The sequence below is a fragment of the Rhincodon typus genome, chromosome 13 (genome assembly GCF_021869965.1).
Source record: "Rhincodon typus isolate 14 chromosome 13, sRhiTyp1.1, whole genome shotgun sequence".
NCBI lineage: Eukaryota > Metazoa > Chordata > Chondrichthyes > Orectolobiformes > Rhincodontidae > Rhincodon > Rhincodon typus.
Window position 1 is genome coordinate 1,432,178 of NC_063344.1, and position 24,490 is coordinate 1,456,667.

Sequence of the window (24,490 nt, forward strand, 5' to 3'; positions counted from 1 at the left end):
CTCATGGCTCCGAAACTCAATCCTTCTACCAATAAAACCTAACATACAGTACGCCTTCTTAACAACGCTATCAACCTGGGTGGCAACTTTCAGTGATCTATGCACTTGGACACCGAGATCTTTCTGCTCATCCACACTACCAAGAATCTTACCATTAGCCCAGTACTCTGTATTCCTGTTACTCCTTCCAAAGTGAATCACCTCACACTTTTCCACATTAAACTCCATTTGCCACCTCTCAGCCCAGCTCTGCAGCTTATCTATGTCCCTCTGTAACCTGCAACATCCTTCCGCACTATCCACAACTCCACCGACTTTGGTGTCATCCGCAAATTTACTAACCCATCTTTCTACGCCCTCATCCAGGTCATTTATAAAAATGACAAACAGCAGTGGCCCCAAAACAGATCCTTGAGGTACACCACTAGTAACTGAACTCCAGGATGAACATTTCCCATCAACCACCACCCTCTGTCTTCTTACAGCTAGCCAATTTCTGATCCAAACCGCTAAATCACCCTCAATCCCATGCCTCCGTATTTTCTGCAATAGCCTACCATGGGGAACCTTATCAAACGCTTTACTGAAATCCATATACACCACATCAACCGCTTTACCCTCATCCACCTGTTTGGTCACCTTCTCAAAGAACTCAATAAGGTTTGTGAGGCACGACCTACCCTTCACAAAACCGTGTTGACTATCCCTAATCAAATTATTCCTTTCTAGATGATTATAAATCCTATCTCTTATAATCCTTTCCAACACTTTACCCACAACCGAAGTAAGGCTCACTGGTCTATAATTACCAGGGTTGTCTCTACTCCCCTTCTTGAACAAGGGGACAACATTTGCTAGTCTCCAGTCTTCTGGCACTATTCCTGAAGACAATGATGACATAAAGATCAAAGCCAAAGGCTCTGCAATCTCCTCTCTAGCTTCCCAGAGAATCCTAGGATAAATCCCATCCGGCCCAGGGGACTTATCTATTTTCACACCTTCCAGAATTGCTGACACCTCCTCCTTATGAACCTCAATCCTGTCTAGTCTAATAGACTATATCTCAGTATTCTCCTCGACTACATTGTCTTTTTCCTGCGTGAATACTGATGAAAAATATTCATTTAGCACCTCTCCTATCTCTTCGGACTCCACGCACAACTTCCCACTACTGTCCTTGACTGGCCCCAATCTTACTCTAGTCATTCTTTTATTCCTGACATACCTATAGAAAGCTTTAGGGTTTTCCTTGATCCTACCTGCTAAAGACTTCTCATGTCCCCTCCTGGCTCTTCTTAGTTCTCTCTTTAGGTCCTTCCTGGCTAACTTGTAACTCTCAAGCACCCTAACTGAGCCTTCATGCCTCATCTCTACATAAGCCTCCTTCTTCCTCTTGACAAGAGATTCAACTTCTTTAGTAAACCACGGTTCCCTCGCTCGACCCTTCCTCCCTGCCTGACAGGTACATACTTCTCAACGACACGCAGTAGCTGTTCCTTGAACAAGCTCCACATTTCAATTGTGCCCAGCCCCTGCAGTTTCCTTCTCCATCCTATGCATCCTAAATCTTGCCTCATCGCCTCATAATTGCCTTTCCCCCAGCTATAACTCTTGCCCTGCTTTATATACCTATCCCTTTACATCGCTAAAGTAAACGTAACCGAATTGTGGTCACTATCACCAAAATGCTCTCCTACCTCCAAATCTAACACCTGGCCTGGTTCATTACCCAGTACCAAATCCAATGTGGCCTCGCCTCTTGTTGGCCTATCTACATACTGTGTCAGGAAACCCTCCTGCACGCATTGGACAAAAACTGACCCATCTGAAGTACTCGAACTATAGCGTTTCCAGTCAATATTTGGAAAGTTAAAGTCCCCCATAACAACTACCCTGTTACTTTCGCTCCTATCCAGAATCATCTTTGCAATCTTTTCCTCTACATCTCTGGAACTTTTCGGAGGCCTATAGAAAACTCCCAACAGGGTGACCTCTCCTTTCCTGGTTCTAACCTCAGCCCATACTACCTCAGTCGAATAGTTGTCATCAAACGTCCTTTCTGCCACCGTAATACTGTCCTTGACTAACAATGCCACACCTCCCCCTCTTTTACCACCTTCCCTGATCTTACTGAAACATCTAAACCCCGGAACCTGCAACAACCATTCCTGTCCCTGCTCTATCCATGTCTCCGAAATGGCCACAACATCGAAGTCCCAGGTACCAACCCATGCTGCAAGTTCACCCACCTTATTCCGGATGCTCCTGGCATTGAAGTGGACACACTTCAAACCACCTTCCTGCCTGCCGGTACACTCCTGCAACCTTGAAACCTTATTTATGACCTCACTACTCTCAACCTCCTGTACACTAGAGCTACAATTCAGGTTCCCACCCCCCTGTTGAATTAGTTTAAACCCTCCCGAAGAGCATTAGCAAATTTCCCCCCCAGGATATTGGTATCCCTCTGGTTCAGGTGTAGACCATCCCGTTTGTAGAGGTCCCACCTACCCCAGAATGAGCCTCAATTATCCAGGTATCTGAATCCCTCTCTCCTGCACCATCCCTGTAGCCACGTGTTCAACTGCTCTCTCTCCCTATTCCTCGCCTCGCTAGCACGTGGCACGGGTAACAAACCAGAGATAACAACTCTGTTTGTTCTAGCTCTAAGCTTCCACCCTAGCTCCTTGAATTTCTGCCTTACATCCCCATCCCTTTTCCTACCCATGTCGTTGGTGCCTATGTGGACCACGACCTGGGGCTGCTCCCCCTCCCCCTTAAGAATCCCGAAAACACGATCCGAGACATCACGGACCCTGGTACCTGGGAGGCAACACACCAACCGCGAGTCTCTCTCGTTCCCACAGAATCTCCTATCTGTCCCCCTAACTATGGAGTCCCCAATGACTAATGCTCTTCTCCTTTCCCCCCTTCCCTTCTGAGCAACAGGGACAGACTCTGTGCCAGAGACCTGTACCCCATAGCTTACCCCTGGTAAGTCGTCCCCCCCAACAGTATCCAAAATGGTATACTTGTTTTTGAGGGGAATGGCCACAGGGGATCCCTGCACTGTCTGCCTGTTCCCTTTCCGTCCCCTGACTGTAACCCATCTCCTTTTTTCCTGTATCTGAGGTGTGACTATCTCCCCGTAACTCCTCTCAATTACCCCCTCAGCCTCCCGAATGATCCGAAGTTCATCCAGCTCCAGCTCCAGTTCCCTAACACGGTTTCCGAGGAGCTGGAGTTGGATGCACTTCCCGCAGATGAAGTCAGTGGGGACACTAGTGGTGACCCTTACCTCCCACATTCTACAGGAGGAGCATACCACTGCTCTAACATCCATTCCCACTGTTCTGAATTCCCAAACAGACAAATTAAAAAAAAAATACTAGTAGCCTTACCAAATCAGCGCTCAGAACCTTTTTTTTTGGTTAGAGGAGGAGGATGAGTGGGAGACACTACCTAGATAGTTTTGGAACACTGCAGGCAATTCTGGTCTCCCTGCTATAGGAAGGATGTTGTGAAACTTGAAAGGTTTCAGAAAAGATTTACAAGGATGTTGCCAGGGTTGGAGGGTTTGGGCTATAGGGAGAGGCTGAATAGGCTGAGGCTATTCTCTCTGGAGCGTCGAAGGCTGCGGGGTGACCTTATAGAAATTTATGAAATCATGAGGGACATGGATAAGGTGAATAGACAAGGTCTTTTCCCCAGGGGAATGGAATCCAAAACTAGAGGGCATAGGTTTAAGGTCAGAGGAAAAAGATTTAAAAGGGACCTAAGGGACAACATTTTCATGCAGAAGGTGGTGCTTGCATGGAATGGGCTGCCAGAGAAAATGGTGGAGGCTGGTGTAATCACAGCATTTAAAACACATCTTGATGGGTATTTAAATAGGAAGGGTTCAGAGGGATATGGGCCAAATGCTGGCAAATAGTCCCTCTTCAGCTCCACGCTCCCCACTAACCCTTTCATTACACCTGATAACTTTCCCTGCAACCACAGGAGGTGCTACACCTACTCCTATACCTCCCCTCTCACCTTCATCCCAGGCACCAAACAATCCTCCCAGATCCGGCAGAGACTCACCTGCACTTCATCCGTCCTCATCTACTGTATCCGTTGCTCCCGATTGGGTCTCCTCTACCTCGGGGAGACCAACCGCAGACTCTGGGACCAGTTCATGGAGCACCTACCCTCTGCACAAACCAACCAACCTGACCTTCCAGTTACCATCCACTTTAACTCCCCCTCCCACTCCCCTGGTGACATGTCCATCCTTGGCCTCCTCCACTGTCAGAGTGAGGCCAAACATAAACTGGAGGAACAACACCTGATATTTCACCCTGGGAGCTTACAGCCCAATGGCCTTAGCATTGACTTCAGCAGCTTCAAAATCCTTCACCCCCAGCCTCATCCCATATCCAGCCCTCCCCCTCCTCCTTGCCTCCCTGACCTGACCTAACCTGTCCATCTTCCTACTCACCTATCTATTCCACCCTTCCCACTGACCCACCACAATAACCCCCTAGCTGTGTCCACCTATCTCAACCTCCCCTATCCTCCACCCAGCCCCATTCCCCTCCCCTCCCCAGTCCTGACAAAGGGTTTCAGTCGGGAAATATTGACTTCCCTGTTCCTCAGATGTTGTGCTCTTCCAGACTCTGTTTAATGTCTCATCTGAAATGTAGCACTTCAGACCATGCAGCATTCCCACTGTACTGCACCAGAACATTGGTCTTGATTTGTGTACTCCTGCCTTTGATCAATAATTCAAAATTCCAAGACAAACTGCAGGTGCCATTCATTCAGTCATTTATTCTTTTAGACAGTCAAACATTTCATAGAAATGGAGAAGATGAAAATGGACATTGGGTTTGGAAATTACTGAACTTGCCATTTAAGATGTAATTGTAATAATTGGATCACACAGGATGGAAGTTTTCCAGAATGAATTGGCATTATGGCTCTGAATTTGCTGCTGACTGACGCAGATGAATCCACTTCATGACCCATTAGTTAGTTTTTGAGGGTTTCAGCTACTACTTAACATTCCTTTTCAGAGTTGTCTATCTGAACGCCTCATTTATTAGAGCAGGAAAGTGCAGCACACCACAATGCATCAATTTTCGTAACTTTTTACAAGGTGTACATTGTAAACGACATCTCCAGATACCAGAATCTTCTATTCTGTTACAAATAGTTTGCTCAATCCTGATTCTGGATTACATGTGATGAAAACAATGCTCCTCTTACACTGTTTGATCAGAGTCAAAGGAATACAACCAGAGCCATCAACTAACCAGCTGGTTCAATTACCCTTATTCACTAAAGGGAGCAGAGACATAACACTGCTTCAGAATAAAGGATTTAAGGCAGTTTCCTTCAAACATAGCATTAATGAGAAGTAATTTGTGAAACTAATTACTTATTTAAGGAATAGAATCCCTCAACAATTAATAAAATGGTCATGGTGGACATATCACCCGCATGAATGCAGTTTACTGCTCAACAACTTTGAAAAACGTGCAATTTTATTAACATTAATAAACTTCTCACTGGTTTCCTTGGTTCCATTGTCAAACTGAACAAAGAACAAGGAACAGTACAGCACAGGAACTGGCCCTTTGGCCCACCAAGACTGCACCAGTACATATCACTTTTCTAAAACATAAATCCTTTCAACTCTACACGGTCTGTATCCCTCAATTGATTGAATATATCTGTGAAAATGCCTCTTAAATGCTGCCATTATACCAACCTCCACCAGCTCCTCTGGCAGCGCATACCAAGCACTTCTGTATAAAAAAACCTTTAAACTCCTTTAAACTTACCCCCTTTTACCCTAAACCTATGTCTCCCCCCGACCCCAGAAATTGGCATTTCTACCCTGGGAAAAAGACCCTGACTATCCATTCTATTCATGCCCCTCATAATTGTGTAAACTTCTATCAGGTTGTCCTTCATCCTTCAACATTCATGTGAAAATAACCCAAGTTTGTCCAATCTCTCCTCATAGCTAATCCCTTTCAAACCAGGCAACATCCTGGTAAACCCTTTCCAAAGCCTCCACATCCTTATGGTAGTTTCGCAACCAGAACTGGACACAATATTCCAAGTGTGGCCTAACGAAAGTTCTGTACAGTTGCAATATTCCTTGCCAATTTTTATACTCTGTGCCCCAACCAGTGAAGGCAAGCATGTCATATGCCTTCTTGACCGCCATATCCACTTGTGTTACCATTTTCAGGGAACGGAGGACCTGTGCGCCTAGATCTCTCTGTATGCTTGATGCTACTAAAGGTTTAGATCTTCCAAAGTACACCGCCTCACATTTGTCAGGATTAAACTCCATCTGCCATTTCCCTGCCCAAGTCTCCAGCCTATCTATAACTCAGTGTGGAGCTGGAGGAAAACAGCAGGCCAGACAACACCAGAGGAGCAGGAAAGCTGACATTTCAGGTCGGGACCCTTCTTCAGAAAAAATCTGAAGAAGGGTCCCAACCTGAAATGTCAGCTATCCTGCCCCTCTGATGCTGCCTGGCCTGCTGTGTTCCTCCAGCTCCACACTGTGTTATCTCTGACTCCAGTATCGGCAGTTCTTACTATTTCCAACCTATCTATATCCTGCTTTATCCTTCAGCAATTGTTCTCCCTATCTGCAGCTCTCCCAATCTTTGTGTCATCCACAACCTTACTAATCAGGTCACCTACATCCTTCTCTAAATCGTTTATGTATGTTACAAACCACAGAGGTCCCAGCACTCATTCCTATGCAATACCACTGGTCACAAATGTCCAGTCAGAAAAACACTCTGCCACTGCTACTCTCTGCCTTCTATGACAAGCCAGCTCTGTATCCATCTTACCAGCTTACCACAGATCCCATGTGACTTCACCTTTTGTATCAGCTTGCCATGAGGGACCTTGCAAAAAGCCTTATTGAAGTCCGTAAAGACAGCATCTACCACCCTGCCCTCATTGATCATCCTTGCCACTTCCTCAAAAACCTCAAATCAAATTTGTAAGACATGATCTTTCCCAAACAAAGCCATGCTGCTTATTGCTAATAAGTCCATATTTTTCCAAATGCGAGTAAATCCTATCCCAAAGAATCTTCTCCATGCGGCTCACTGGCCTGTAATTTCCCAGATTATCCCCCGTCAGAATACCCTGTGCCCACCCAGAGACATCCTTGACCCTGGCACCAGGGAGACAACACCCTATCGTGGAGTCTCATTTGCATCCACAGAAATGTCTATCTGTGCCCCTAACTATAGAGTCCCCTATCACTACTGCTCGCCTACACTTTGATCCTCCCTGCTGTACAACACAGCCCGTCATGGTACCACTGATCTGGCTGTTGCTGCTTTCCCCTGGCAGGCCATTCCCCCAATAATATCCGAAACAGTATCCCCGTCTGAGAGGGGAATGGCCACAGGGGACCCCTGCACTGCCTGACCATGCATCCTCTTCCCTGTCTGTGTCGCCCTTACTGGTGTGGTGTGACCAGCTCGCTAAACATGCTATCCACGACATTCTCAGCCTCATGGATGCTCTACAGTGAGTCCATCCACAATGCCAGCTGTTCCAATATGTCAAATCAGGAGCTGCAGCTAAACATCTCCAAAACTCCACGCCGAGATTCATCCCCAGGGTCACTATGATTGACCCCGCTCCTCAGGTATTTATCCTGCTGTTCACGCCCAAGGTCACTCTGACTGACCCCGCTCCTCCTGTCACAGGATAAACTGAGATGAACTGAGTAACTCTAATGCATTGGGGATGTGTAATTTTTTTGAAGCAATGCAGTTCATATCTACAAATCTGTGTCATTGAGGCGGGAAAACTCACAACCTTCAAAAATACAGTGAGGAGCAGTTCAAGTGTCATAGCATTCAAGGCTAAGGGCCTAGTGTGGGACCAGTGAAGTGTAGTTTTGGCAATGCAGACTCAATGGGCTGAAGGGCTGTACGATTCTACATTTTTATAATTCTTGTGGGATTTGCTGTTCTCCAATTCAGTATAATCATCTCTTTTGAATGTTAGCCCATCTTCCTTATCTCCCTCCAACAAACAGAATGAATCAATGATGCTTAGATTGAACTTCCTTCTGAAACACATTGATTGATTGATTTATTGATTTATTGTCACGTGTACCGAAATACAGTGAAAAGCTTTGTTTATGAGTGGTACAGGCAGATCATAGGAAGCAAAGGATGTACACATCAAAGGTTGTAAAAAATAGATTGAGACAGAGGCATACAGGGTATATTGCACAGGGTGTGCACTAGGTGAGATCAACATTAGCAAGATCAGCATTATTTGAGGCTATAGAGTCCATTTATCAGCCTGATAACGGCAGGGAAGAAGCTGTTCCTGATCCTGCTCAAACGGGTGTTCAGGCTTCTATATCTTCTGCCTGATGGAAGAGGTTGTAGGAGATCATTACCAGGGTGGGATGGGTCTTTGATGATGTTGGCAGCCTTTCTGTGGCAGCGAGCCATGTAAATGGAGGCCATGGATGGAAGGTTGGCTTCCATGATGGTCTGGGCTGTGCACACCACCTTCTGTAGTTTCCTACGGTCCTAGGCAGAGCAGTTTCCATACCAGGCTGTTATGCACCCAGGCAGTGTGCTTTCAATGGTGCATCTGTAGAAGTTGGTGAGGGACTTTATGGACATTCCAAATTTCCTGAGCCGCCTGAGGAAGAAGAGGCGATGTTGTGTCTTCTTGACTGTCGCATCTACATGGGAAGTTCAGGACAGGTTGTTGGTTATCGTCACTCTGAGGAACTTGACACTCTTCACCCTCTCAACCTCAGTTCTGTTGGTGTAGATGGGGACGTGCTCTCCTCCTTTCTTTCTGAAGTCAATGATCAGTTCTTCAATTTTGCCGACGTTGAGAGAGAGGTTGTTCTCATTGCACCATGATACCAAGCCCTCTACCTCCTTTTGGTATTTTGACTCGTCGTTGTTAGATACCCATCCCACTTAGGGTGGTATCATCAGCGAACTTGTAGAGGGTGTTCATTCAGAATTTGGCAACAGAGTCATGGGAGTACAGGGAGTACAGTAGGGGCCTGAGGACACATCCTGTGGACGCTGCCAGTGTTGAGTGTTATTGTGGAGGGGGTGCAGTTACCTACCCTCACTGATTGCAGTCTGTGGGTCAGAAAGCTGAGGATCCAGTTACAGAGGGTGGAGCCAAGAGCAAGGTCACAGAGTTTTGAGATCAGTCAGGAGGGGATAATGGTGTTGAAGGTTGAGCTGTAGTCAATGAGCAGGAGCCTGACGTAGGTGTCTTTGTTGTCCAGATGTTCCAGGGATGAGTGCAAGGCTAGGGATATGGCATCCTCTGTGGATCTGTTATGTAGGTAGGCTCCCAGAAATTGTTCAATTGAAATTAATTTTCCAAGAAGATCCCAATGTGTAGCCTTGATATTTTTTCAGAAATTCCAAAGTTAAAGGAAGTTACAACTTCAAATAGATTAGGTAAGTTCAATGTTTTCAGTTACCCTTTAAGAAACTCTGAATATACCACTATATACCACCATCTATTCCATGGCAATAAAGGATATTCTGTGTCCATTCTCAGGAATGCCTGTTAAACGGAGATAATCGTTGTCAGCAAATTCTACTTCACTTTGCACGTAGTCCAATATCACAACCAGCAGGGAGGTGAATATTCAACTAATTTGTTGATATTATCTATGGAGCATTATGGTGAATCATTTTTCAATAACTTTCTCTACTCCTCAAAATGAATAGTGAGCCCAAGATCAAGCAAATAAAAGTTATTTAATATTTGATTTTAATAAGCAGCAGCAAAGTTGCTAATCAAACAACAAAAAGATCATATCAGGGTGAATGCTTTTGAAACCAAACTAAAACCCAGGTATCGCTGTTGCAAGAGTTAACTGAACATTGTTTCAGGTTTTTGCCTGTGAATAAGCATGTCTGTTAACCCAGAATTTTATTATTTTTGGGAGCTGCAATAAATTCATTATATAATACCCATACAGTGGGCTGTTCAATGGAGTGGTAAGATGAATAATGAGTGCTAACATCTGTTAGAAATGTTAAACATCCATTTAAACCTCGGTGGTAAAGCAAGGGAAAGTAGGGCAGCTGGTAAATATTGTGATTTTTCTGTGCTATGGAAGCTGGTAGACAAGGAAGTGAAGTATGATGGCCATGTGCTGTGAAATCCTATTGACAGAGGGAGAGACCAAAAGAATTACATTAATGGCCAGGTTAGAAAGGTCTGTGTCAGTAGATCCTGAAGGAAGCAGACAGGTTTTCAGTGTTATGTCTGGTGGCTTGTTAATCTGTAAGGATGTAAGGAAAAGGGGATGAATTTGGTGTAAGGCAATATTCCAAAATTGGTAGGAGTGTTTCAACAGCTCAACAGAAAAGAAATTGGGCATGGTGTAAAAGTCACGAAACAAAATTTGCCCAGCCAATCTTGAAAACATTTTCAACCAAATCATGCTCTGAATTAGAACAAGGTTACTCAGTGCTGTGTTGGCCCAGGCGATGACCTCTGAACTGGTGCATGGGAGAGAAGACGGGGCTGGGGTGAAACAGATGCGATGAGTGTTTGGACTGGCTATCATTCAAATGAGAGGCTTTGAGAAGCTGAGGAACGTGGATCCATACTCTACAAAGTTTCAAAGAAGATCTCTTGAAATAATGTATTAGATTCTGAAGGGGCAGACAGTGAAAGGTTGTTTCTCCTGGCTGAACAATCAAAAACATGGTGACACAAACTCAGCTTAAGGGACAACTGCATGAAATACTTTAACCCAGATGGTTGTGGTTACCTAACTATTTAACATATTTGAGTTAGGATAGATAGACTTTTGGTCTCTCCGGGAATCAAGAGATTTGCACATTCTCCCTGTGTCTGCGTGGGTTTCCTCCGGGTGCTCCGATTCCCTCCCACAGTCCAAAGATGTGCAGACTAGGTGGATTAGCCATGGGACATGTGGGGTTACAGGTATAGGGTAGGGGGCTGCGTCTGGGTGGTATGCAGTTCAAAGGGTCAGTGTGACAAGATGGGCTGAGTGGCCTGCTTCCACACTGTGGGGATTCTATGAGTCAGGCAGTGAGGGGAAAAGTGGAATTCACTGCCATGGACAGTGGTTAAGGTCAGAACATTGAACTGTTTCAAAAAGGAGTTAGATATGCTTCTGAGGGCTAAAGGGATCAATGGGTATAGGGAGCAGAAACAGGTCCTGAGTTGGATGATCAGCCATGATCATTTTAGATCAAAAAACTATAAGAAATAAGAACAGGAGTAGGCCATTTGGCCCCCTGAGATTGCTCTGATATTTAACAGAATCATGGCTGATCCAACATTGCTCACATCCACTTCCCTCCAATCCTTGTAATGTTTAATTCCCCGAGAATCTATCTATCTCAGCCTTCAGCGTACACAAAGAGTCTCAGTATTTACCCTGTCAAGCCCCATAAGAACCCATTAATGTTTTGAGACCACCTATAATTCTTCTAAATTCCAGGGAGTAGAATCCCAACCTGTTTGACCTTTGCTCCTAAGACAATCCCTCCAATCAGGGATCATCCTAGTGGATATTCTCTGAACTGCCTCCAATGAAATGATATCATTTTTTTTCAAAGGGGACCAAAACTGCTCCCAGTACTCCAAATGTGATCTCACCAGCACCTTGTACAGTTACAGTAAGACTTCCCTACTCTTATACTCCAACCCCCTTGAAATAAGGGGCAACATTCCATTAGCCTTCCTGATTCCCTGAGGTCTCTGTGTGCTAGCTTTCTGTGCTTCATGTACAAATACCTCAAGTTTTGATGAAGAGTCAACAGACTCGAAACATTACCTCTGCTTTCTATCTACAAATGCTGCCAGGCCTGCTGAGTTTCGCCAGCAATTTCTGTTTTTATTTACACAAGTCCCTTTGTGTTGCAACTTTCTGCAGTTTTTCTCCATTGATCTAATATTCTCTTATTTTGTTATCCCTCTCAAGATTAACAACTTCACATTTTCCCACAATATATTTCTTTTGGCAAATTTTGCCCACATCCTTAAACTGTCAATATCTCTCTGTAAAGTGCTTGTACCCCCTTCACAGCTGGCTTCTGCACATTTGGTAACATTCACTTCCTTCCTCTAAGTCATTAATATATATGGTAAACATCTGCAGTCCCAGCACTGATCCCTGAAGAACCCCACTGGTCACAGGTCACCAACCTGACAAAGGACCCTTTATCCCACTCACTGTTTTCTGTCTCTTCACCAATTCTCTGTCTATGTTAATATACTACCTCCAACACCATGAGCTCCTGTTTGTGACCTAACCTATTGTGAATGCCTTCTGGGAGTCTGAATACAACATATCTATTGGTTTCCCTCTATCCACTCTGGTCCAGAAGCCAAGGATTTTTGGAAAATTACAGGTAATTACAGGTGTTGGACTGGGGTGGATAAGATCAGAAATCACACGACACCAGGTTATAGTCCAACAGGTTTATTTGAAAACACAAGCTTTTGGAGCCTCACTCCTTCTTCAGGTGTTAGTGAGAGAGGTAGTATCAGACACAGAATTTATAAGTAAAAGATCAAAGGTCACACCATTGATGAGGATGTATTAAATAAGATGCTGTTAAATCTTTAATCAGTTAGAAGGTTTTAATTGATTAATATGTATATGTAAATCCCTAATTCCTTTCAAGTCACAGCCCTGAGAGAACTAAAGGTTTTATCAGTGTAAAGAAGAGGTGACATTTTGGGTCAGACAATACATGTTAGGTGACCTTGTTTGACTCCAAACCAAAACAGAAACAGATTCTAAACCTCTGCAATTCTGATGAAAGCTCATCAAACTGAAACATTCACTTTGCTGTGTCTCCACAGATGCTGCCTAACCTGCTGAGCACTTCTGAAATCATAGAATCCCTACAGTGTGGAAACAGGCCCTTTGGCCCAACAAATCCACACTGACCCTTGGAGCATCCCACCCAGACCCATCCCCCTAAACTACACACCCCTGAACAATGTGGGCAATTTAGCATGGCCAATCCACCTAGCCTGCACATCTTTGGACTGTGGGAGGAAACCGGAGCACCCAGAGGAAACCCAAACAGACATGGGGAGAATTTGCAAACTCCGCACAGACAGTCCCCTGAGGGTGGAATTGAGCCCAGGTCCCCAGTGCTGTGAAGCAGCAGTGCTAACCACTGAGTCACCATGCCACCCTATGTTTAGCTTTCATTACCTGTTTTTATTTAAGAGGGAATCTTGCCTTTTCCACACAAGTCCTCCTTTCGAGAGCAAGGCTGGAGGATGAAAATTGTGCTGTTGAGGTGATGCAGTGTCACACAGAGTGAAAAAGATCAAAGCTGTATCAGACACAGGCTGCTGTCAAAACAGCTTTGGGTTGATCACTGAGGCTGCCATCAGCAGCACGAGCTGTAACTAAAAATGAGGTGCCAGCCTAGTGAAGCTACAGCTCAGGATTACTGGCATTCTAAAAAGCCTAAGGGCAGTGGCACATGAAGCACAGAAGGAAGTGTGGGATTAAAGGAGGAAATGAAAGTAACTGAAAATAAGCAGACAAATATAAGTGTTTTTCTTTTAATTGAGGTGTGAATGTGGAATATTCAGCGGCTGTAATCAGTTGTGTAGCTCACCGTTTGTCTTCAAGTTCAATGAACTCTGTCGGCAGTCACTGGTTGGGCACACATTTCACGAACCCACCAACACAGAAATTATAAATAAAAGACTCCTTTTTAACATTCTGGTTTTTAAGGGAAAAACAATGTATTCCCAGAGGTTTTTGTGGTTCTTTGCTTGAGAATGAGCTGACACTGCATTAGAGACTCCCAGCTGTAGACGCAGCTTAAAAGCCCCTCTGATTGCATCATATAGAATAATGTACAATTAACTCAAGGAGAGGGTGGAAGTGGAGGGGGGGGGGGGTCACAGAATTGCCGAAATTGTAGTTAGTCTGTGTCTTTGTTAACTGTTTTGAAAAATGATTAAAAGTCGTCGCAGTCAAAAGGATAAAGGAACACCTAATGTTCGACTCGCAGACTCGGTTGCTGTCCATGGTGCTAAAAGTATCGTCAGAAAAAAAGTAATAGAACTGTAATTCTCTTCTTAAGTTTTGGAAATAACAGCCCCCCACAATGGAAGGCCAGCGACAGTTTGGGGTCAAGGGGTAAAATAACTTATTTTAACAAGTTTTGTTTTCAAAAGAACTGCTGAGACTATTTCACCTCCCTGCAATGTTTCTGAAGCAGATGGCTGTGTGAGGGATAACTTCATGTTGCTGTGCCCTACATGGAGTGGGAGAGGAATGGCAATCTGTATTGACTGCCTTAATTGTTCATTTTACAGAAACATCACGTGGGTCGAATTCACCTTTCCCATCACGTGAGAGAGAGCCACATCAGTAAAAGTGTTCACTCTGGGCGATTTTCCTGGATGCAGGGGAGAGAGAACACAAGGTGGGCTCCTCAGTAAAAAGGCGCTCATTTCAGTTCCTGATGCACTGATTAAAGAGGGGAGGGGACACAGCAGAAGATGCTGCCGAGACACTATGCTACCAGGAGGATAGAGAGCCCTGGGAACTGATATTGAAGGCAGAGTGAGATTGCGTTGCTGCTACAGTCACTGATCCCACTCCCCTCATCGATGGGCCTAGCCAAAACCTGCCCAGAGTGCTGGCATGTTGATCAGACGGTCAGTAAATACCTGCAGACTGCATACAGACAGAAACAGGACGACTATTTTCACAAGAAGGTAGGTTGTTTTTTGCTGCTTGGTGATTTCCCAGCTCGGATCGCTGATTAATCCGCGGGTAATTTCAGGGACTGAAGCAGCTGAGGATTGTAAACTGCCAGTACCTTCTCGGGGAGGGGTCTGGGGAGGCGTGGGGGGGGGGGGGGGGGTTGGTGGTGGTGGGGAGGAGATGATGATGCCACAAGACCGAATGCACAGGACCTGCTGAATCTAAAAAGGAAAACGTCTTCCTACTCCAGGAGGAAACCATTAGGACATACCGCTCTGTATTTATCACTGCCCTCAGCATGGGTAAAAACACCACGAGCAAATGAAGCTTTCTGGAGAGCTGGAGGTGATTGCATTAGGGCTGTGCCGTTTCCTTCGGTGTTTGAAAGTGGGTGAGAAGGATCCAGCTGCCTTTTTCAGGAGACTGAGTAGCAGGGTGTAATTTCCAGGCGGACTCCCCTCTCTTTGGTTCCTCTCTATGGATGTGTGTAAGAGAAACGCAGCACCTGTTCTCAGTCTGAGCTAAATCCAACAACAAAGAACCCAAGGACATTTCTTTGTACGATAAACAATCTAACAAGGAAAATCAAAATTAATCCATTTGCCATTTTCCGGCTTTTTTTGCGCACTACGGGAATCAGCAGGACTTAAAGATTCAGGCAATGTGAGGCAAGGAAGGATTGATTTGAAAACTATTAATGAACAGTGCCCACGTTTCTGCTACTGGAACAGAAAACCCTCCAAGCTTCACCGAGCTGAACAACAGGAACGGAGAAAGGCTTTCTTTAAAAGTTAATTTGTTTAATGCCAACAGAGCAAACAGTGGCCTCAAAGCTCCAGCCCTCAGCACATGTGGGTATGTTTGCAGAACCGTTTTTTTTCCACATTGTCTGTTTTGAGTCAGTCTGCTCCTGTGTTTGTTGGCTTTCAATGAACTGTTCGAGGGCTGTCATTGGCATTTCAGCACCCAAGCAAAAATTAACATAGTCAAGGTCATTATTTCATGGCTGCTTCTTTTTTTTTAAAAAAGAAATAGATTTTCTGTTATTGATGTTTTCTGTTTGTTTCATTCTTAAAAAGCAAGTGCTGCAGGTGAGAGACAGAAAAGGAAGGGTATGTGTGCTGTTAAAAAGGTTCTTCAATGTACAGAAGGTTAAGTGGAATCAATTCCACTGTTAACCAGTGACTAGCTGCATTGTTTTCATGAAAGTAAAAATCCAAAAAAAGAAGCTAATGTATATTTTTAATTAAAGCTATCATCATGTATTGCCTTCATAAGTCACTTTCTTATTAATAAGTCAATAAATTATTTTAATAACTCATTTTAGCTGGCAAACTGAACACAGTGCATTTCCATATAGTTAATTGATCATTTATGTTGATATCATGGCAGTGCCAAGCAGTTTTCAACAAGCACCATAACTTTGTGATGGAATCATTTGTTAGACATTCATCCAGAAGCTCAGTCCATCATTAAATGGGTTTGTAGCCTGTGATGCTCAGTATTGTACATCTCAAATGCAGTTCTGACATTTGCTGTAGAATCCATTTTGTTTGCAGCGTGCAATTTATTTCACAGCCATTACAGTTTGTCATAAGAAACAATTTTTTTTAGTTTGCTTTAAAAATACTTTTCCTTGCTCTTGAATCTAACAGGGAAGTGGAATCTGAGTTTATTAGTTCTCGAGCAACCTGAAGAAACTGCATGCTCCTCTAACCAACGTGGTCACATTTAATGTGCAAGAATCAAATTAGCCTGCACAGATTTTCTTCTTTTTAATTATTAGTTCCCTTCACTAAGCGGAGTAAATGTAACACAATGTGTTCTTTTCACTTCCAAATGGCTACGTTGTCCATCCTGGTGTATCTACAAACAGACAAACTTCAAGCAGCACTTCACAGCTTTCACTGGGCTCTTTCAGTTTAAACTGAAATCAATTTTTTAAAAATAGAACAGCTTCCAGCCCATTTAAGAAAAACTCTGAATATTCAATTCTGTTTTTCTTCAGAGTCATAAACTGGGAGAAAAGGTAATATTACCAGGAGCTGCCTAAGGCTTTATTCCCTGTAGTGTCATAGGACCATAGCATCATACAGCACGGAAACAGACTCTTTGGTCCAACCAGTCCATGCCGAACGTAATCCCAAACTAAACTAGTCCCACCTGCCTGCTCCTGGCTCATATCACTCCAAACCTTTCCTATTCATGTACTTATCTAAATATCTTTTAAACATTGTAATTGTTTCCACATCCACCACTTCATCAGGAAGTTCATTCCACACACAATCCACCCTCTGTGTAAACAATTTGCCTCATGTCTTTTGTAAATCTCTCTCCTCTTACCTTAAAAATAATCCCCCCAATCTTGAAATTCCCCCATCCCAGGGAAAAGACAGCTACCATCAACTCTATCTATACCTCACATTATTTTATAAACTTACATCAGGTCACCTCTCAACATCCTATGCTCCAGTGAAAGAAGTCCCAGCCTATCCAGCCTTTCCTTATAACTCAAACCTTCCATACCTGGCAACATCCTGGTAAATCTTGCAATGAAATAGACTCCAAGCTTAACACAAATTCCCATCACAACTGATTAGATTGGTCGACATTTTGGATAACACTGTGCACCAGGGAATTACACTTACACGACACAGAGACAAAATAGACCCTTAAGTCTAATAGCAAAATAGTTGACCTTACTGGTGTTAGCTATGATAAGTAATTTGAATGTGTTTGCTAATGTAATAGAGCTATTCTGTTTTCACACAGAACGTGCTACTCCACTTTTCATCTGCTCTTTGAAGGAAGATGACTTCAAAGCAGGAAGATGCTGCCTTGAACAACTTTCTTCAGTTCATTGAAGACAAGGGACTGAGGGCTTATGATGCCTTGGTGATTCAAAATGCCTCAGACATTGCTCGTGAAAATGACCGCATGCGAAGTGAAACAAACTTGGCATACCTCAAAGAAAAAAGTGAAAGAAGATTGAGGCAAGAGGAAGCAATAAAACGGTAAATATTGAAAGGTGTTTTGCATCTGATTACCAATTAGGAGAAAAGTATACACTGAGATCATGACATTTATAAAATAGCAGCAAGTGTGCTGTCGAGATATTTATAGTAAATCATAGCATCATAGAAACTGAAGTGAAGAATGAGGCCACTTGGCCCATTCAATTCATATTGGCCTAGAAAACAGCCATGCAATCTAATCCCATATTTCAGTTCCGAGTCTCTATCCTTGTAGGCTATGGCTTCTTCATGCACATATCCCAGTTCCTTTTAATCTAGCTCTACTACACTTTCAGGCAAGAAGCTCTGAACACCCAGCACTTTCAAAACTAACTCAATCCCCTTCTAATCATTCTGCCGATCATTTTAAACTTATGCCCTGATTGTTGATCTCTGCAAAGGAGAATAAGTCCTTCCCATTCATTTTTGTCCCCTCTGTAATTTTATACACCTGAACTAAATCTTCTCCCAGCCCCAAAAGAAAACAATTCCAGCTGATCAGATCTTTCCTCAGATCCTCCATTCTGGTGACATCCTCACAATCCCTTCTATATTATTTCGTGCTGTCACATTTTGACTGCAATTTGATGACTAGAACTGTATGCAATACACTAGTCGTGGCCTAACTAGTGCTTTGTAGCATTCCTGGGCAATCTCCCTGTTTTTACATTCTTTGCCCAGGCTCCTAAAGAAAAGTGACCCATATGTTTTCTTAAGCACGTTATTTCTCTGTCCTGCTATCCTGGGAGCTGCAGACTGTGCAACAAGATCTCTTTGCTACTTTGTACTTTACAGTGTCCTGCAATTTAATGTATATTCCCTAGCTTTCCCTCAGCAACCTCCCAAACCCCAAAAAACATTATCTCAGTATCCTTGGGACTGAATTCTATTCGCCACTTTGTGCCCCATCTCCTGTACATTGATATCATTTTGCAACCTACAGCTTTCTTCCTCACTTTCATACCAGGACCAATTTCTGTATTGCAATCATGTCCCCAATATTTATGTCTAAATCCTTGTTAGATATTATGAGAAACAAAGCACTTTGTACCTTGTCCTGCAGAATTCCACTGGTCTGGCCTTCCAATCACAAGGGCACCCATTGGCCAGAACCTTTTGCCTCTCGTCCAATTTTAGATCCAACTTCTCTGTTGCCTTTAAATTCCATGGGTATTCATGTTTCTGACTAGTCTGTCATGCAGGACCTTGTGAAAAAGCCTTGTTAAAATCCATGTGGACCACATCAAGTACACCTCCATCATCACTTCTACTTGAGGAAGTAACAAGGAATGTGATAACATTAGTCAGACAAAACCTTACCTTCACAAATCTATGCTGACTGTCCTTGATTGACCTATGCCTTTCAAACGATGATTAATTCTGTTGCTTGCAGTTATTCGGGACAATTTGCCCATAAACTATGTCTGCAATTACTGGGCTTATCCCTTTCTTCCTTTCTAAACAACAGCACATTGTTCAAAGTTCTCCAGTTCTTTGGCACTATATCTGTAGCAAGAGAGAATTGGAAAAATGATGGTAAGAGACTCCACTATTTCCCCCCATTTCTTCTCTTAATTGCTTAGGATATATCTCCTCCAAGTAAAAGGATGGTATATTTTCAAGGGTAAGAACAGTTTCCACAATTGGATCACAGTATAATGTTCAGCTGTTGATAAGGTACTCATTTGAAGTCACACAATACCAGGTTATAAGTTCACCTGACAAAGGGGCTGCGCTCCGAAAGCTTGTGATTTCAAATAAACCTGTTGGACTACAACCTGCTGTCATGTAACTTCTGACTTTGTCCACCCCAGTCCAACACCGGCACCTGCACACAATAAGGTACTCGTATTTGGCCTGTCCCTTTAAGACTACAAGGTCCAATTGTTATTAATATTCAAATTCTGAGGCAGATTAGATGTTGATTTATTTGTAGATTAAGTAAGGTTTAATTGTTATTTGACAGCTTCTACTATTTTCTGGTAAACCAGAAAAAAATTAACAATAAATGTTTCACTACTAACTGATCTTAAGATTAGTTTCCATCTGTAACAAGTTGTGATGTTTAAAGGTGATATCACAGGTATGACAGACACAGATGTGTGCTATATTAAAAGATTTCTTTATAATGGGCCTAAATGACAGTGGACCCATGAGGCTATTGTGACACAGGTACCAGTAAAATCCTTTGAATCTCATAATTCCAGAAAGTCATGCACCAAGCAGAATGATGTAAATTATGTCCTCACTGATGTGAGAAACATTAATGTTTATTTATTTTATTATGGAAAATGCTTCTGAAATACAACTTGATGTTTCATGAAATGTTGCATGAAAGAGTTTCCTTTTGGGAGAAACGGTACATTACTGCCCAGTTTGTTTGATGCAATGACCACATTGAACATAAAGGAATCTATACCAGTATTTGAAGAATATTAGAGAATGCTTCAAAATCCAGCCAAACATTCTGCCTCAAACCAAAACCTACCCCCAAACAAAAAACAGATGGAATGCTTGTTCAGCTCTCTTGCTGCTCTTGCGTGCCATGATATATTTTAAGGAGCTTGCAAAATTTATCTACATCAAAGCAGTGATTGCATTTCAAACGTATCATTGCCTGTGAAGAGTTTTGAATGTTTATCAGAGAAGTGGCTCGATGTATATATTCGGCAAATCTATCCTTCCTCTTCCATTCATTAATATGTAATGACCTAGATATTGCTGGAATGGAACATCTCACTCTGTAGCCTGTAATAATTTATCCTTCACCTTAAATGTGTTGCCTATAATTTGCTGGCAGAGAAAGCTGACAGAGAGAGGCATTTGGAGCCATAATGAACGATATGAACAGAAATCCAGCCTCATAACCAATAAGATTTCAGGATTGAGGGAAATAAACAGGACTGAAACAGAATATGGAAGCAAAGTTGAATTTGCATTGGACAGAGGTTCAGCCTCCATCAGAATATTGCAGCCAGTTCTGGGTGCCACACTTTATGAAGGCATTGGATAGAGGACAAAGAAGATTCATGAAAATAGTTCCTATCCACTAGATAATAGACCCAGTGCAGACATGATTGGCTGAATAGACTCTGACTACATCATTGTGATTCAAGGGAGGAATAAATTCAGTTATGAAGATATGTTGGAAAACTTAGGGCCATTTTCCCTGAGAAATGAAGATTAAGGAAGATGGTTGTGGTTGTTGGAGGTCACACACCTCAGCTCCAGGACATCTCTGCAGGAGTTCCTCAGGGTAGCGTCCTTGCCCCAACCATCTTCAGCTGCTTCATCAATGACCTTCCCTCCATCATAAGGTGGCAATATTCATCTGATGATTGCACAATGTTCAGAACCATTCGCGACTCCTCAGATACTGAAGCAGTCCATGTGCAAATGATACAAGATCTGGACAATATCCAGGCTTACGCTAAAGAGTGGAAAGTAACATTCATGCTGCACAAATGCCAGGCAATGACCAACTCTAACAGGAGACAATCTAACCTCTGGCCCATTGATATTCAATGGTGTTACCATCCCTGAATCCCCACTATCAACATCCTTTGAGGTTACCATTGAACAGACATTCAACTCAATTCACCATATAAATACACTGACTACACAAACAGGCCAGAGGCTAGGAATACTGCAGAATATAACTGACCTCCTGAATCTCAAAAGTCTGTCCACCATCTACAAGGCACAAGTCAGGAGTATGATGGAATACTCCCCCCTTGCCTGGATGAGTGCAGCCCCAACAACACTCAAGAAGCTTGACACCATCCAGGACAAAGCAGCCCACTTGATTGGCACCACATCTACAACAATTCACTCCCTCCACCAGCGACGCTCAGTAGCAGCAGTGTATACTTTCTACAGGATGCAATGTAGAAATTCTCCAAAGATCCTCAGACATCACCTTCCAAACCCATGACCACTACCATCTAGACAGACAAGGACAGCAGGTACATGGGCACACCACCCCCTGCAAGTTCCCCTCCAAGCCACTCACCATCTTGACTTGGAAATATATTGCCATTCCTTCACTATCACTAAGTCAGAATCCTGAAATTCCCTCCTGCAGACCGTTATGGGTTAACCTACAGCACAGGGACTGCAGTGGTTCAAAAAGACAGCTCACCAGCACCTTCTCAAGGGGCAACTAGGGACTGGCAATAAATGCTGGCCCAGCCGGTGATGCCCACATCTCACAAATGAATAAAAAGAGGAAATTTGATGGAGATACTTCAAATTATGGGAAATCTGGAGAGTGGAGAAAGGGAGAAACTGTTCCCATTTGTGACAGTACCAAAATTGAGGGGTACAAAGTTAGAGTAATTGATAATGGAAACAAAAGCAATAGGAGAAAAACGTTTTAATGCAGTGAGTGGTTAAGGTCTGGATTGTCTGAGATTGAAGCATTCCAAGAGAATTAGCCTGTTATCTGAAAAGGAAGAAAATGTAAAGGTATGGAGAGAAAGCATCTTTGTTGTTCATTTGGAAAGTCCATGCAGACACAATTGGCTTCCTTCTGCCCTGCAGCAGTTTGATGATTCTGTAATGGCTATGGTAATCTATCAGTGATTGGAAGGGATGGGCTTGTAGATTTAAAGTCCACTCTACCTTGTTGGGACTGTAATAGATAAGCAGTTAAAATGGAAAAGCTTTATTTCCCACTTCATTTCCAACAATCTCCGATTTTAGTCCAGTTGGTTTTAATATGTTAAAAAAAAGTTCATACCACCTTGGAACCCTGCAGCCAATCTAATGTAGATTCACGCACTGTGCTGTTTAAAGGGAGTCTGCAGGTTTCTGATCCAGTGACAGTGAAGGCATGGCGAAAGAACTCCAAAATGCTGTGTCTCTTGGAGAGGAGATTGGAACTGGTGCTGTTCCACATGTCTGGCCCCCTGACCTTCTGGTGGGAGAGGCTGTGGGTTTGGAAGTGATGATGATGGACAGTGGTGTATCTTGTGGATGGTACACACTGCTGTCACTGTGCCCTAGTTCTAGAAGGAGAGGATATTTAAGGTGATGAATGAGTTGTCAGGCAGTGGGCTGCTTACTCTTGGATGATGTCTAATGCAGACAAGACTTATACATAAACACCAATTAAGGCCTTACGTTATTACCATTAGGGCTCCAAAGTCTTTTTAACTATCTTTGAGCATGGAAATCTCTGGGACTCATAGAGAACTTGCAAAGGATTTAGTCAGAGCTCCCCTTCCTACGTCCTACAGCAGACAGAAACCTGCGTCTTGCCACTCACCTACAATCCCATCTCACTCTTTGAGTAGGTCTTGTTGCCCATTCAAATGAAGCATTGAAATGAAGCCAAAAATTTTGAATACAAATGAAGCTTGGATTCAGATGTCACCTCCCATTCAAATCCACTCCGCGTTCAAATCCACCCCACAGTCTGTTCTCTATTTACAGTAACAGACAGGTATCTGTGTGATAAGTTCATATTTCTTACACTCATCATATAAATAGGGTAGTTAAAAAAGACCAAAGTGATATATTGTTAATGTTACTGTATAAATAGCACAGCTGGTAGATAGCTGTCAGATGTAAATTGTAAAGCAGTATAAATAGAACTGCTCATGTGTCCCATTTAGACACGCTGATATTTGTCACTGTGTCATCAGGCTAGCAGGGGCTATTTTCTGGTTGTCAGCAAATTATGCAGCAGCTAAATTGCATTTTAAAATGAGCAGATTAGTGATTAATGTGGATAAGAGAATGTCTGTGCACTTGCAACAGATGCAGAATAGTTGTCAAAAATAACTGAGGAAAAGTAATCCATTTCAAAAAATTTGAAGACTTAAATGTGGATAAATCATTGAGCCTATCGTTGATAGGCATCCCCGATTGTTAAAGAAATCTAGCGAAGAACAATCTAAGATCCTGACAGCAAGTTTTCAATGTGCTTTCGATCTCTAACTTATGTTCTCTGCAGATATTCCTTAAGATAATGTCCTAGACCCACCCATCTACAGCTGCTTCATCAATAAACTTCCCTCCATCATAGGGTTAGAAGTGGGGATGTTCATTCATAATTGCATAATGTTCAGCACCAACGCTCAGCAACTCCTCAGATACTGAAGCAGTCCATGTTCAAATGCAACAAGATCAGAACAATATCCAAGTTTGGGCTGACAAGTTGCAAGTAACATTCACACCGCACAAATGTCAGGCTATAACCATCTCCAACAAAAGAGAATGTGAACATTACACATTGACATTCAATGGCAATACTATCACTATTGTCAACATCCGGGGAGTTTCCATTTACCAGAAATTGAACTGAATTAGTCATATAAACACAATGGCTACACAAGAGCAGGGCAGAGGCTAGGAATCCTGCAGCAAGTTTCTCACCTCGCCAAAGCCTGTCCACCACCCACAAAGTACAAGTCAGGAGTGTGATGGAATACTCCTCACTTGCCTGAATGGGTGCAGCCCCAACAACACTCAAGAAGCTTGAAACCATCCAGGACATAGGAACAAGAGTAGACTATTCAGCCTTTTGAGCCTGTTCCACCATTCAATGAGATTATGGCTGATCCATGGCCTAACTCCATATCCCTTCATGTAATTGTTTAACAAAAATGTAATAGCTCAGATTTAGAATTAACAACTGATCCAGCATCCTCTGTCATTTGTGGAAAAGAGTTCCAAACCTCTCCCACCCTTTGTGTGTAGA

General features: G+C 43.1%; 1 protein-coding gene across 2 annotated transcripts in view; it reads left to right on the forward strand.

Annotated features, from left to right (window-relative positions):
• Positions 1–8,216: 8,216 nt before the first annotated feature.
• The window catches only part of nyap2a (neuronal tyrosine-phosphorylated phosphoinositide-3-kinase adaptor 2a), a 172,809-nt gene continuing 156,535 nt past the window's right edge, over positions 8,217–24,490 (forward strand). For both annotated transcript variants that reach the window (XM_048604741.1, XM_048604742.1), the window contains exons 1-2: positions 8,217–8,234; positions 17,582–17,784. In XM_048604741.1, the coding sequence (XP_048460698.1) occupies positions 8,217–8,234; positions 17,582–17,784 (221 nt within the window). The remainder of the gene's footprint in view (positions 8,235–17,581; positions 17,785–24,490) is intronic.